The following is a 13,781-nucleotide window of genomic DNA, read 5'->3' as shown; positions in this document are numbered from 1 at the left end:
TGCCCACGTGGGTCCTGCCCAAGCTCGCACCGAGCCCCGGATGTAGCAGCTGCATACGGGGGCGCTTCGGGCCGGGCCTGGAGGCGGTGGCGGGGGCAGCCGCAGCCGGGCCGGCTCCTGCACTGGCAACACCGGGCGCCGGTTGCATCAGGCGTCAAGTGGCCCTGACGGCCGAGGGCACCATCAGGGCCGTGCCCGGGCTCAGGCGCGCCCCGCCGCACCGCAGCGCCTGGGGTAGCCGCGGGACCGGCTGTGACGGGGGCAGGGGCCAGGCGGGGCCGGGCCGGGCCGGGGTCGGTGCCGGCGGGCCCGAGGTCGCACAATGGCGACGCCGGTCTGCGCAAGATGGCGGCGGCCGGAGGCGGGGCCGTCCTCGCTGCCCGCGGGCCGAGCACTGCGCATGCGCGCTCCGTGCCATCGCCGGGCGCATGCGTGCGCCGCCGCGCGCCTCGAGCTGCCGGGCCGCGCGGGAGGCACCATGCGGATACCACGGGGGAGTACGGCGGGGGCCCCGGTGTCCGACCGCACCACTGCGCCATGCGGGGCAGAGGAGACGGCCTAACCGGTAGTTTAACTCCGGTAAGTGCCCGGCTGGCAGTGGGGCGCTAGGGGCTGCCCCGGAGATTGATTTCAAGCTCCGCGTTACGTAACGTGCTCCCCCTGCCCGACTGCAGTGGTTCTGGCCCCCCGCCCCCGTGGCCCGTATGACGCTCGCCATTGGCTGGAGCAGCAGCGGGGCGGGGCGAAGAGGCTATAACTAGAGGCGGCGCGGTAGGGGCCGCGTTCAGTCCATCGCTGCCGCGCTCGTGTTCTGCTGCTCCTGTGTTCTCCCCTTTCGCCTGTCGCCGCCCATCGCGCCGCCATGAACGGGCAACTGAACGGTTTCCACGAGGTGTTCATCGAGGAGGGCACCTTCCTCTTCACCTCCGAATCCGTGGGCGAGGGGCACCCAGGTGCGGGCCGAGCGGGGCTGGGCGGGGCGGCGATTGCGCAGGCGCGGCCGGGGGCGGGAGGGGGAGAGGAGGAGGAGGATGATGATGAAGATGAAGGCGAAGGAAGTGAGGATGAGGATGGAGGGGAATGAGGGTGGGCCGGGGGGGCGGGCGGGCGGTGACGCGGGCGGGCGCGCGCGCAGTGTGAGGCGGGCGCGCGCTCGCCGCATTGCGGGCCCGGCGCGCACGTGCGGCCCGCGTGGGGCGGGACACGGGGGGCGGGGGGGAGCCGGTGCCGCCGTGACTCAGCCGTGACTAAGCAGCTCCCGGTGCCCCCGCACCCCGTGGGCCCCGTCCCCGCGCGGATGGCGGCGGTAACACATGCCCGGTGAGCCCCACACACACGCACCCCACGGAGGGCCGCCCTCAGCCCAGCCCGCGGCCCCCGACGGTGCCGCCCGGCCGGTGGTGAAGTGCCGTGGGTCTCCCCGGATGTGCCCTCCCGCTGCAGCGGGGCGGTGGTTGGAGCCCCCCAAGCTCGGTACAAGCCGGTGCCGGTCTCTCCCGGTCTTTGTCTTCGCCGTTTCGGGGCACATGACCGTTAATCTGCGGAGGCGGCTGCCAACGCCCAGTGCCCGCTGTTTGGGCGCACCCAGAACTCCTAAACCCTCTCCGCTCCGGGCACTCGGGCACCCAGAGCACGCTGAGCAGCCCCCGAGTTCCCATCAGCTCCGGATCCCACTCGGGCCCCACAGCGCCCCACAGCTCTGCTCTTTCTGGCTCCAGCACCCCCAACCCCATGGCACAACCTGTGCCCGCTCTGGGACTCTCCCCACGCTGCCTGAGGGACGAGGCTCTGAGATCTGATTCCTCCCTCTTTCCCACCAAAAAGCATCCGGGGCATCCTCCTCCCCTCGCCCAGCGGGGCGCTGCCTTGTCCTCGCCCAGATCCTGCCCGGAAGGTCGCTGCCAAGGACATCCGCAGTCCCGGGGACACGGGTGGCCCTTGGGACACCCCGCACCCACACGAACCCACCGGGAGCAGGAGGGAGCTGGTGTCTGGTGCGCTATGGCTGGAGCAGCTTTGGCTGGAGGCAGAGCTGCTGGGAGCTGGCGTGCTGCGGATTTGGGAAGCTGGCACACGGGTCTGATCCCCTCAGCGGTGCCACAGGGCTCAGCCTTAGTTGGAGCTGGAGCTTAACTGGGACATGCCTGGAATTCCAGATTAGGGACAAGGCGAGGGCTGTGTGTGCCCTGGGGGGCTCCCGGTTCATGGGGCTCTGATCCCCGTGCTGGAGGCTCCGGAAGGAAGGGCTGTGCTGTGTTGGGCTGTCCCACGCCGCCGTGACGCCTCCTGCTCTCTGTGTCCCCAGATAAAATCTGTGACCAGATCAGCGATGCTGTCCTGGATGCCCACCTCAAGCAGGATCCCGATGCCAAGGTGGCCTGTGGTGAGTAAGGGCACCAGGGCACAGCCGGTGGGTGACGTGGAGGTGACAACACGCTGACATCACCCTTGTCCCTTCAGAGACGGTGGCCAAAACCGGGATGATCCTGCTGGCGGGGGAGATCACCTCGCGGGCCAACGTGGACTACCAGAAGGTGGTGCGGGACACCATCCGGCACATCGGCTACGACGACTCCTCCAAAGGTGCGTCCCGGGCTGCCACGGCCTCGGCGACAGCACGGGCTGGCACCGGGCTCACCCGAGCTCCTTTTGTCCCCTCAGGGTTTGACTACAAGACGTGCAACGTGCTGGTGGCCCTGGAGCAGCAGTCCCCGGACATCGCCCAGGGCGTGCACCTGGACCGCAGCGAGGAGGACATCGGTGCTGGTGACCAGGTGAGCCCGGGGCCGCCGTGGGCTCCCTGTGGAGTGACCAGGGCTGGGCGGGGTGTGACCCCCTTGTCCCTGTGCCACAGGGGCTGATGTTTGGCTACGCCACGGACGAGACGGAGGAGTGCATGCCCCTGACCATCGTCCTGGCACACAAGCTCAACGCCAAGCTGGCCGAGCTGCGCCGCAGCGGAGCCCTGCCCTGGCTGCGCCCCGACTCCAAGACGCAGGTGAGGCACCGGTGGCTCCACAGAGCCCCGGGCAGCCCCGTGTCCCCGCTTGACCTCTGATTGGTGCGGTGTCCCCACAGGTGACGGTGCAGTACATGCAGGACCGCGGGGCCGTGATCCCCATCCGGGTGCACACCATCGTCATCTCGGTGCAGCACGACGAGGACGTGTGCCTGGACGAGATGCGCGACGCCCTCAAGGAAAAGGTCATCAAGGCCGTGGTGCCCCCGAAGTACCTGGACGATGACACCATCTACCACCTGCAGCCCAGCGGCCGCTTCGTCATCGGCGGGCCCCAGGTGCAGCCCGGGGCAGCAGTGACACTGTGCTGGTGGCGGTGGCACGGTGATGGTGTGGTGCTGAGAGCTGGTGACAGCACGGTGACGCTTACGGTGGCACGGTGGTGGCAGTTTCAGTGGTAGTGAGAATGGCGCAGAAGTGGCACGGTTACGGCGGCAGCAGTAACACGACAGTGCTCGCAGCTCGGTGATGGATGACGCTGGTGCCACGCCAGGGTTGTGACGCTGCTGTCCCTGTCCCGCAGGGTGACGCGGGGCTCACCGGCCGCAAGATCATCGTGGACACGTACGGGGGCTGGGGCGCGCACGGCGGCGGCGCCTTCTCGGGCAAGGACTACACCAAGGTGGATCGCTCGGCCGCCTACGCCGCGCGCTGGGTGGCCAAGTCCCTGGTGAAGGCCGGGCTGTGCCGCAGGGTGCTGGTCCAGGTGGGTGCTGGTTCTGTGCGGGTGCCAATCCCCCCTCTCGGGCTCCGGGCTCTGGCCTCACCCACAGCCCCATATCCCCCCACAGGTGTCCTACGCCATCGGGGTCTCGCACCCCTTGTCCATCTCCATCTTCCACTACGGCACCTCGCAGAAGAGCGAGCGCGAGCTGCTGGAGATCGTCAAGAAGAACTTCGACCTGCGCCCCGGGGTCATCGTCAGGTAACGGGCGCGGGGGGCTGTGCCGGGGGGCGGGGCGGGCGGGGGTCCCTCCCGGAGCAGCCCGGGGACCGCCTGGCGCCTGGACCCGGCGCGGAGCCGCTCGGCCGGACGGAGAAGGCGCGCTCGGGGCGCGGACGGGGTAAGTATCCGCCGGAGCCGAGCGCTTGGAGCTTCCCCGGCTCCGGAGCCCCGGGGGCGCGGCCCGGGAAGCTCCAACCGCCCCGCGGGGCGGGGAGGGGGCGGAGGCGCCGCTGCGGAACCCCCGGCCAGGCAGGGAAGGAAGGGGCGAAGGCAGGAGCCCGGGGCAGCCTCACTGAGTCGGGAATTGTGTATTCCAGGGATCTGGATCTGAAGAAGCCCCTCTATCAGAGGACCGCAGCCTATGGCCACTTTGGTAGGGACAGTTTCCCTTGGGAAGTGCCCAAGAAACTAAAATACTGAGCAAAGAGCATTGTTAGGGCTTTTCCCCCCACTCCCGCGGGCGTAGGTTACAGAGAAGCCCGTGGGCTCTGGGGGAAGAGCTCCCGGCCCCCCCCAGGCTCCCCGGCCCCCCATTGTCTCTCACCATCGTTTTGGTTGTGTGGGGACCACGTGCCTCTCCTGGAGCCCCCCTCGTGTCCCCCCCCAGTTCCCTCTGGATGGTTTTTAACAAATGTCTCTTCACTCCGAGCTGTGAGATGGGGAAAAAGGCCCAAGTGCCCTCTCTCACCCTCCCCGTGCCCCCACTGTGGCAAGGGCCACCCCGATTTGGGTCCCAGCAGTCCTGCTGTGGGAGGATGCTCCATTTTATCACTCCTCTTTTTCCCAAATTCCACTACATCGGGGGGACCCCCCATTCTGGCTCCCGCCGTCCCCCCATCCTGCTGCAGGGGGGGACACACAGCCCCCCGTTCTGGCTCCCCCTGTGTCCCCCCACAGTCCCCATTCCACTGGGAGGATTCTCATTTTGGCTCCCCCAGTCCCGCTGGTGGGGAAGACACTTCCCATTCCACCTCCCCACGCCCCTGGGACCTCGCTGGTGCTGGGTTTGGTTCTTAACCCTCATTTTTAACCTCTTTTTGTTCCAAAAATGCACATTTCGGGGGGGACACGCTAAAACAGACCCCCAAACCCCCCCTGAGGGTTCGGTACCAGAGGAAAACATTTTACATTCTTTTTCTTTTTTTTTTGTTTTTTTTGGGGTTTTAATCCAAAAGCTGAAACAACTCCCCAACTGCACAACCCCTCCACCCCCCAAACTGTGTCCGGATTTTGGGGGCCAAGGGGGGGCATTTGGCGCTTGATACTTGAAGGTTTGGTGTATTTATTGTGCGCCGAGGCGGGGGCGTGAGTACAGAGAAGCCCCCGCGCTCAGCCGGCAGCTCCTGATCCCCCACGAAAGCCCCCCCTTCCCCTCCCCTGCCCTCCCCCCGCCCTGCCCCAGCGCTTTGGGGTGAAACGGGGCGGGATTGGGTTTGTTGGAGCGCCGGGGGTGCCCGGGCGCGGCGCCGTGGCCGGTGTGGTACAGAGAAGCCGGCTTGTTTACTGCCCGCCCGGGCTCCGGCCCCCAGAGTGCCTTGGGGGGGGGCAGCGGCGGCTTTCCCTGCCCTGGAGGAGATTTTGGGTTTGTTGGGTTTTTTTTTTTTTTTTTCCTTGGTTTTACTATTTTCGGGAGGTTTCGTCCGAATGTTTTGATCCACTGAATCCAAAAATGAACTCAAAAAGAAAAAGAATCTCAATAAAAGCGATGGGTTAGACGGAGCCACCGCGAGTGTGTGGGGGACTCGGGGGCCGCTGAGGCACTGGGGATGGAGAAATTGGGGTGCAAGGGAAGGTGGGATTTGGGGGAGGAGATGGGGAGAAAGCGTGTGTGGGAACAGGTGCTGGAATAAGTGGAGTACAAGGCAGCAATGAGCATTGGGGCAACAGGTATGGGGGAAATTGGGGTTTGGGGAGATAATGGGAGTGGGGAAATGAGCTTGGGGGAGATGGGATGGAGAACCAGGAAGGGAATGTGGCTGAGAGACGAAGGGAAAGGGGCACAGTGGGAATGCACAGGGCAGGAAAGCAGTTACGGGGAGAATCCGGGGCACCGGGGGAAACTGAGGCACGGGAGCATTTCTGGCTTACAAAACTGCATTTATTTGGGGCGTTCAGAGCTCGGGGCCCCGCGGGGCGCCCCCGTCGCTCTCGGGCCGAGCCTCCTCCTCCTCGCCGCGCCAGCTGGCGAAGGCCACCTCCTGTGCCAGGCGCTCCGGGGCCGGGCGGCCCAGCGCCAGGTTCCGCAGGGCAATCATTGTCATCAGGGCACTGCGGGGACACGGTGGGCACGGTGGGCCCTGGGGACACCACGGGGACACCGTGGGGGGACAGGGGGGGCTCTGGGGCTGACCTGCGGCGGAAGAGGAAGAACTTCCTGCGGAGGAAGCGGCGCAGGCGCTGGGCCAGGCTGGAGTCGCGCTGCCGGCGCTGCTGGCGCTGCTCCCGCCGCAGGAACAGCGACACCAGCGGGTCCAGGGGCGCCCCCGCGGGCAGCGGCTCCCCCAGCAGCGGCCGCAGCTCGGGGGGCAGCGGGGCCTGCTCTGGGGGCACAGCGCTGCGGGTTATGGGCTGTCTGCGATCCCCAGCCCAGCACCGGCGTGCCCGTGGTCCCCCCAGGTCAGTGCTGGGGTGTGGGTTATGGAGTGCCCGTGATCCCCCAGGTCAGTGGCAGGGCCTGGCTGTCCCTGCCATCCTCCCACGCTACGGCTCACCAGAGAATGAGGGGACTGCAGTTTGGGGACTCTGCTGTCCCCCCCAGACCTGTGACAGTGCTGGGGTCTTCCGTGATCCCCTCAGCCCACTGCTCACCGGGGGCTGAGCTGATGGAGCTTTCGGGGTCCCCCAGTGCTACCCAGGGTGTGATGTGATGGGGATTTTGGGGGCCCAGGAAGCAAGGCCTCAAGGATTTTGAGGTTCCCAGGTGTGAGGAGGCAGGGGAGCCCAGGGCTGGGTGTTAGGGGGTCCCAGGGGTGCCCAGCCCTCCGTGTTTGGGGGTCCCAGGAGCGCCCGCCGCCGGTGTTTGGGAGTCTCACCGGTGCCGTTGCGCACGCGCTCCCGCAGCTCCCGCAGCCGCGTCAGGTTCTGCTCCAGCTCCATGGCCGTGGTGTTCACGTACAGGTACATGTAGCACGAGGGCTCCGGGGACACCGTGTGCACCTTGTGGTACTGCCCTGCTGGCAGCTGCAACGGGCTGTCAGCACCCCCGGGCACCCCAAAACCCTCCCGGGGAGCCCCCAGCCTCACCTGCATGCCCTGCCCCTCACCTGCATGCCCTGCCCCTCCTGCAGGGAGTGGTTCTGCTGCTGCTCCACCAGCTCCACCAGCACCTGCCCCTTCAGCACCCGCAGGCTCGTGTTGCCCAGGTCCTCGCTCACAAAGTTCTCCAGGTGCAGGCCTGTGACACAGCTGGCTCTGTACCCCCGCCCCAAATCCTGGACCCCTCTGTGCCCCCCACGACCCCCCCGTGGCCCCTGTACCCCCACCCCCAGGAGCCCCGGGCCGCACCGGGGAAGTCGGCGATGAACACGGTGTCCGTGTGTCCGTCCAGCTGCGCCTCCAGCTCCTGCAGCCGCTGGCGCCACGGCGACAGATCCACGAGCAGGGGCAGCAGCCACGGCGTGGGGGTCCAGGGGGACCAGGGGGCGCGCACCAGGTCCACTCGAGGGTCCACGAGCCTGAGGGGGACCAGGGCTCAAAACCCTGCAGTGCCCCCAGATCCCTGGTGTGCCCCCAAACCACTGCTGGCAGTGACAGTGCTCGTGGCACAGGGAACCTTGAGAGCACACGGGGCCCACAACAGCTGTGGGGACAAGCCACCCCCTTGTGGCACCCCCATGTGTCCCTGTGTTCCCCCAAACCCTGTGTCCACCCTAACCTCAGCTGAAAGGAGCAGCAGCACCCACAGCTCCCAGCCCAGACCCAGCGACGAGTCCTGTCCGCCCTGTCCCCTGTGTCCCGTGTCCCCCGTATCTCCTGGTTTCCCACATCCCCGTGTCCCCTGTCCCCCGCGCGTGGCACCTCTGCTGGAAGCGCTCGTTGATGGACACCCAGACGTCGAAGTAGATCTGGGGCTGGCTGACGTTGTAGCGCGGCAGCAGCCGGCTCAGGCAGGCCGAGTACTGCTTCAGCATGTCGGCGTGGTCCCGCCAGCGCCGGCTCTGCGTGAACGCCTGCGAAACGGGGGGAAACTGAGGCACGGGGACACTGAGGGACAGCACAGCACCAGTACTGCTTCAGCATGTCGGCGTGGTCCCGCCAGCGCCGGCTCTGCGTGAACGCCTGGGAAACGGGGGGAAACTGAGGCACGGGCACACTGAGGCACGGGGCAGTGGCACGGAGAAACAGGCATAGGGGAATGAGGGATGGGGGAAATGAAGAATAGGAAAAAACGAGGCTCAGGGGTTGTTCCATGAGTGATGGGGAGACAGAGGCACAGGGGGAAAATAAGGAATGAAGGAAACTGAGGCCCACGGGGGAAGCCCCCGCGTCTGGGAGCTCCGGGGGTCACTCACCCCTGGCTTGAGGTAGCCCACCTCCCCGGTGAGCCCGTCCCTGTAGGTGATCTTGACGTGCTGGTGGAAGCGGGAGTGCACCATCATGTCCCACGAGTAGCCGTAGAGCCCGTTGGTCCAGTTGTTGTAGCCCTGGGGGGACACGGGGGGGTCACAGAGCACAGTGCTGTCCCCACCCTGGGGGACAGGGACCCCAAACCCACCACCAGCCCCCCTTTGCCACCCAAACTGCCCCCCAAATGTCCTCCACATGCCCCAGTCCCCTCTTGTGCCTCCCAAACTCCTCCCCATCCTCCCCAGGCCTGCCCGTGCCCACCTGGGTGATGAAGTGCGAGTAGGGCAGGAAGAGCTGCTCCAGCACGTAGAGGATGGTGAAGGCCGCGGCCAGGTGCTGGCGAGGCCGAAGGCCCCCCCGGGCTCTCCTCCCCCCGTAGTGGCAGTCGGGGCTGGGCTGGGGGGGCTCCGTGCTGGGCAGCCAGGCCTGCAGCCGGCGGGGGCAGCGGGCCACGAGCCCCCGGGGCCACTCGGGCCGGCAGAAGAGCCCGTTGGTGGCCAGCATGGTGTAGGAGAACATCCCTGGGGGGGACAGTTAGGGGGACATTGCACCCGGGGCTGGGGGTGCCCCTGGCTGGGACTGGGGGGGGTCCCTGCACAGGGCCAGGGTGTTTTGGGGTCTCTGGGCACCCCTGTTTAGCATTGGGGGGGGATCCTTGCACAGGGCCAGGGTGTTTTGGGGTCTCTGGGCACCCCTGTTTAGCATTGGGGGGGGATCCTTGCACAGGGCCAGGGTGTTTTGGGGTCTCTGGGCACCCCTGTTTAGCATTGAGGGCTGTGGAGGGGAGATCAGCCTGGCTGGGGGTGCCCAGGGGTGCCATGTCCAGGTTGGAGATGCTCTGGGGGTGCCCTGGGCACACAGGGGGGTCTGGGGGTGCCTTTCCCCCCTCACCGATGCTGAAGAGCTGCGAGTTCATGCAGTGGAAGTAGGTGACGAAGACGAGGGCCAGGGGCCGCGTGGCGTCGAAGAAGAGCAGGAAGCCGGCGGAGAGGTCGAGCACCAGCCCGCCGCCGTGCACCACGAGCCGGCTGGTCAGCTCCTCCGACAGCACCAGCCTGGCCACGGAGCCTTCCTCGGCATCGGCCCCGCCCCAGCCTCACCCTCCTCCTCCTCAGCCTGCCCCATCACCGTCACACTCCTCATCCTCAACCCAAACCCATTCCCCTGTACTCATCCCATCCTAACACAGGCCTGCAGACCCCCTCCCTTCCCCTTCATCATCATCATCATCATCATCATCATCATCATCATCATCATCATCATCATCAGACCTCCTTAACCTCATGCTCCAACCCCATAACTCTCCAAAACCTATCCCACTGATCCCATCCTATCCCATTCCCATCCCATTGATCCCATCCCATCTCCCAGCCCCACCTTCATCCTCATCCCCTCCCCATCACCCCCTCCCCATCCTCACCTTGGACCCCTCAATTCTGCCACACCCTCACTGACCCCCTTCACCCTCCTCATCCTCACCCCTCGCCCCCTGGCCCCTGCCCTGCCCTGGCCTGACCTGAAGGGTGCAAAGAGCCAATGCCGGGCCAGGGTCCCCATGGAGAAGCCCCCGACCCAGTCAGCGTCCAGCTTCTTGAGCCCCGCGATGAAGTACACGATGAACACCTGGGGGGGCACGGTCAGGGGGTCCTGGGGGGCTCCCGGGGGTCCCGGGGGGGGTCTCGGGGCAGGGACACCCACCTGGGCACGCAGCAGGGCGTAGTTCCACAGCGGCACGTGGGCATTGCGCTTCTGGGGCCGGAACAGCCCGTCCACGGAGCTGGGGGGACACGGGGGGACACGGGGGGACACTGTCACTGTCCCCAGTGTGCCACCACTGCCACAGCCCTGGGCACACGCTGGGACACAGCCAGGCCTGGCAGCAGCACCTGTCCCACCAGGTGGGTGCACAGAGGCACAGGGACGTCTCCTGGGGACACAGCACCATGGGGACACTGGAGCTGTGCCACCCCAATGCCACAGGGGACCCCAGGAGCTGTGCCACCCCATGGGAACCCCAGCCCCCTGTCAGCACCCTGCTGCTCCTGGGATCCCCTGTGCCCCTGCAGCCCCCCGGTGCCCACCCGTACCGGTCAGTGCCCGTGTCCCCCCATGCCTCCTGTGTCCCCCCGTGCCCCCCGTGTCCCCCGGTGCCCACCCGTAGCGGTCGGCGCCCAGCAGTGCCAGCTGGAAGCCCAGCAGCCCGTAGAGGTAGGAGTGGTTGTTCCAGGAGGTTTTGTCCAGCAGCAGCAGGTACCAGTATGGGCACAGGAACGCCACGCAGCTCAGCCGGTAGCAGCAGCCCAGCATGATGCCCAGGGCTCCTGCGGGCACAGGGTGCCGGTGTGTCCCCTGTCCCCGGAGTGCCCCCTGTCCCCAGAGTGCCCCCTGTCCCCTCCTGCTGCCTGCCCCCAGCCTCCCTCCACTCCCCTGCCAGTCTCAGTGCCCATCCCAGTGCCCATTCCACCCCAGTGCCATCCCCATTCCTGTCCCCATCCCAGTGCCCATTCCACCCCAGTGCCATCCCCATTCCTGTCCCCATCCCACCCCCGTTCCTGCCCCAGTGCCATCCCCATCCCTGCCCCATTCCCACCCCCATTTCCCCCCCCGTTCCCCCCATTCCTGCCCCGTTCCCCCCCGGTTTCCCGGTGCCCGTACCGAGGAACATGACGGTGTAGAGCAGGTACATCCAGTCCAGGGGCAGCGGCGCCAGGAAGGGCAGCAGCGGGAAGCGGCACACCTCCAGCCCGTCCAGGTACCGCTGGTCCAGGTGGCCCAGCCCGCGCTCCTGCGGCACGTCCAGCGCCATCAGCAGCCCTGGGCACGGCGGGCACGGCGGGCACGGGAACGGCGGTCAGCGGGCACTCGGTCACTGACCGCTCCTCCCGCCCGGACATCGCCGGACCTTTGCTCCGGTGCTGACGTGTCACGGCCGGACACCGCCGGCCCCGGGGACGGGGGACCCCCGGATCCCGGCCCCGAGCCCCATCACCCGAGCCCTCCCGGTCCCCCCGAGCCCCTGCTCGCTCCGTTTCCCCGGTGCCCCCCGGTGTCCCCCCGTGCGCGGTCCCCCTGTCCCGGTGCCCCTCAGAGCCCCTCGGTCCCGCCATCCCCCGGTCTCCCCGTGTCCCCGAAGCACCTCCGGCCCTCCCGGTGGGTCCCAGCCCGGTTCCCCCCCGGTGCCGCTCCCCGCTGACCGAAGGCGGCGCGGAAAGCGCCGAGCGCGGCGGGGTCCTGCGGCCGGTGCAGCAGCCGCACGAAGCGGTGCCAGCGCGTCAGCTCCCGCAGCTCGAACCCCAGCAGCCGCCGCGCCAGCCCGGGCCCGGTGCCGGTGCCGGTTCCGGGGGATTTGGGGGTCCCGGTGGGGCTCGGGGGGGGCTCCGCCGCCGCCTCCCCCCGCTCCGGCCGCCGCCGCCGCGCCGGGCCTGCCGGGGGGGTCACAGGTCAGGGGTCGGGGGTCACGGGGGGTCCCGGTGATCACGGGGCTCCCCGGGGGTCCCGCGCCCCCCGCCCCGCTCCGCACCCGCCGCCGCCGCCGCCATCGCCACGGCCCCGCCCCGCCCGCCGCACGTGACGGCCGCGGCAGCCAATCAGCGGAGAGGAGGGCGGGGCAACAGGACCACACCCTGTTAAACTCCGCCCCTTGTCCCCCGTTAAGCCCCACCCCCGCCACCCCCGGTACCCCCGAACCGGGACCGGAACCGGGACCCCCGGGCCGCCCCGAACCCCCCGAACCCCCCCGGGCTCTGCGCGACCCCCGGCCCGCCCTGACCCCGCCCTGACCCCGCCGCGCCCCCGGCCCGCCCCGCGCCCGCCCCCGGCGCCGCCGCCGCTCCCGGAAGCCCCGGGCGGGCGGGGCGGGTCCGGGGCCGCCGCCGGAACGGAGCCGAGCGGGGCCGGACGGACCATGGTGGGTCCGGGGCACCGGGGGTACCGGGGGTCACGGGGGGGGCACCGGGGAGGGAGTGCGGGGGGCACCGGGGGTCACCGGAGGCGGGTGGGGGGCACCGGGTTGTGCGCGGCGGAGCAGCCGGGGTGATGCCGGGTGTCTGTGGGGTGTTCATGGGGTGTCGTGGGGGGTCCCGGGAGTGTCCCCTGAGCCCTGCCCCGTGTCACTGCCGGGGGTCCCGGGGGTCTCGGGTGCCATGTCACTGCCGGGGGTCCCGGGGTGCCCCCTGAGCCCATGCCCGTTCCGCAGGCGGGGGTCCCGGGGTGCCATGTCACTGCCGGGGGTCCCGGGGTGCCCCCTGAGCCCATGCCCGTTCCGCAGGCGGGGGTCCCGGGGTGCCATGTCACTGCCGGGGGTCCCGGGGTGCCCCCTGAGCCCATGCCCGTTCCGCAGGCGGGGGTCCCGGGGGATGCCCCCCTGGCAGACGGCGCAGGGGGCTCGGGGCGCGTGCGGGCGCTGCAGCAGGAGGTGCAGGGGGTCACCACCATCATGAGCCAGAACCTGGAGAGGATCCTGGCCCGCGGCGAGAACCTGGAGCAGCTGCACAGCAAGAGCCAGGACCTGGAGGCCACGGTGAGGGGGCACGGGGGGCACCAGGGTGGGCACGGGGTACCTGCATTGGGTACCATGTCACCAGGGTGGGCAGGATTGTCCCCAGGGTGGCAGGGCTGCCCTCAGGACCTCAGCCCATGTCCCTGGAGTGGCAGCTGGGGTGCCCAGGTGACAGAGGTGTCCCCAGGGGCCAAGGGCTGTCCCTTGCATGGGATTTGGGTTCTCCAGGGTGGCATGGGTGTCCCCAGGGGGTCAGGGCTGTCCCCAGGGCTGTCCCCAGGTCCCTGACCCTGTCCCCGCAGTCGGAGCATTTCCGCACCACGTCGCAGAAGATGGCCCGGCGCTACTGGTGGAAGAACGTGAAGCTGCTCATCATCCTCGGCCTCGTGGGCGTCATCATCCTCGTCCTCATCATCCTCCTGGCCACCGGCACCATCCCCACCTAGGGCCACCGTCCCCACGGGGACATGGCCACCACAGGGCACAAATACAGACAGGGGAGAGCCAGAGGGACTCGTGTGTGTGTGTGTGGGGTTGGGGACACGGGGGGACATGGGAGATCATGGGGGAACACAGGGGGACACAGGGGGACACAGATGGTGAGATGGGCATGTGGACACATGGGGGGGACACAGGCATGGGGACACAGGAATATGGGGGACACAGGCCCCGGGGATGTGGGGACACTGCCGTGGGGTCACGAGGGAGGGGACACGTGTGGGGACACTGGCATGAAGGGATGTGTGTGTGTG

General features: G+C 68.4%; 3 protein-coding genes across 3 annotated transcripts; 2 read left to right on the top strand and 1 right to left on the bottom strand.

The window, feature by feature from the left end:
• Nucleotides 1–770: 770 nt before the first annotated feature.
• On the top strand, nucleotides 771–5,684 carry MAT2A (methionine adenosyltransferase 2A). The gene is made up of 9 exons (XM_058042402.1): nucleotides 771–953; nucleotides 2,306–2,383; nucleotides 2,461–2,583; nucleotides 2,662–2,774; nucleotides 2,855–2,998; nucleotides 3,079–3,297; nucleotides 3,543–3,725; nucleotides 3,811–3,944; nucleotides 4,283–5,684. The coding sequence occupies exons 1-9, from the start codon at nucleotides 863–865 to the stop codon at nucleotides 4,383–4,385; spliced, it is 1,188 nt and encodes a 395-aa protein (XP_057898385.1). The 5' UTR covers nucleotides 771–862; the 3' UTR covers nucleotides 4,386–5,684.
• Nucleotides 5,685–6,051: 367 nt separating this feature from the next.
• On the bottom strand, nucleotides 6,052–12,437 carry GGCX (gamma-glutamyl carboxylase). Its single transcript, XM_058042331.1, has 15 exons — nucleotides 12,431–12,437; nucleotides 11,726–11,953; nucleotides 11,187–11,345; nucleotides 10,687–10,852; nucleotides 10,230–10,308; nucleotides 10,048–10,154; nucleotides 9,423–9,586; nucleotides 8,793–9,052; nucleotides 8,477–8,608; nucleotides 7,983–8,134; nucleotides 7,470–7,639; nucleotides 7,229–7,359; nucleotides 6,998–7,145; nucleotides 6,316–6,505; nucleotides 6,052–6,233 (listed from the first exon to the last, which is right to left on the bottom strand). The coding sequence occupies exons 1-15, from the start codon at nucleotides 12,435–12,437 to the stop codon at nucleotides 6,077–6,079; spliced, it is 2,250 nt and encodes a 749-aa protein (XP_057898314.1). The 3' UTR covers nucleotides 6,052–6,076.
• VAMP8 (vesicle associated membrane protein 8) lies at nucleotides 12,397–13,531 on the top strand. The gene is made up of 3 exons (XM_058042507.1): nucleotides 12,397–12,438; nucleotides 12,871–13,050; nucleotides 13,332–13,531. The coding sequence occupies exons 1-3, from the start codon at nucleotides 12,436–12,438 to the stop codon at nucleotides 13,473–13,475; spliced, it is 327 nt and encodes a 108-aa protein (XP_057898490.1). The 5' UTR covers nucleotides 12,397–12,435; the 3' UTR covers nucleotides 13,476–13,531.
• The last annotated feature ends 250 nt before the right edge of the window (nucleotides 13,532–13,781 follow it).

This window comes from Melospiza georgiana, chromosome 31 (assembly GCF_028018845.1).
Source record: "Melospiza georgiana isolate bMelGeo1 chromosome 31, bMelGeo1.pri, whole genome shotgun sequence".
NCBI lineage: Eukaryota > Metazoa > Chordata > Aves > Passeriformes > Passerellidae > Melospiza > Melospiza georgiana.
Note: the sequence above shows the minus strand (reverse complement) of the source record. Positions and strands in the feature narration are given on the sequence as shown.

Coding starts and splice junctions, on each gene's coding strand:
- MAT2A (XM_058042402.1), top strand. CDS start 863: ATGAACGGGCAACTGAACGGTTTCCACGAGGTGTTCATCGAGGAGGGC. Junction 3,298..3,542: donor TCGTCATCGGCGGGCCCCAG/GTGCAGCCCGGG, acceptor CCTGTCCCGCAG/GGTGACGCGGGGCTCACCGG. Junction 3,726..3,810: donor GCCGCAGGGTGCTGGTCCAG/GTGGGTGCTGGT, acceptor ATCCCCCCACAG/GTGTCCTACGCCATCGGGGT.
- VAMP8 (XM_058042507.1), top strand. Junction 13,051..13,331: donor GCCAGGACCTGGAGGCCACG/GTGAGGGGGCAC, acceptor CTGTCCCCGCAG/TCGGAGCATTTCCGCACCAC.
- GGCX (XM_058042331.1), bottom strand. Junction 9,587..10,047: donor TGGCTCTTTGCACCCTTCAG/GTCAGGCCAGGG, acceptor CTCCGTGGCCAG/GCTGGTGCTGTCGGAGGAGC. Junction 9,053..9,422: donor CTCGCAGCTCTTCAGCATCG/GTGAGGGGGGAA, acceptor TGTCCCCCCCAG/GGATGTTCTCCTACACCATG.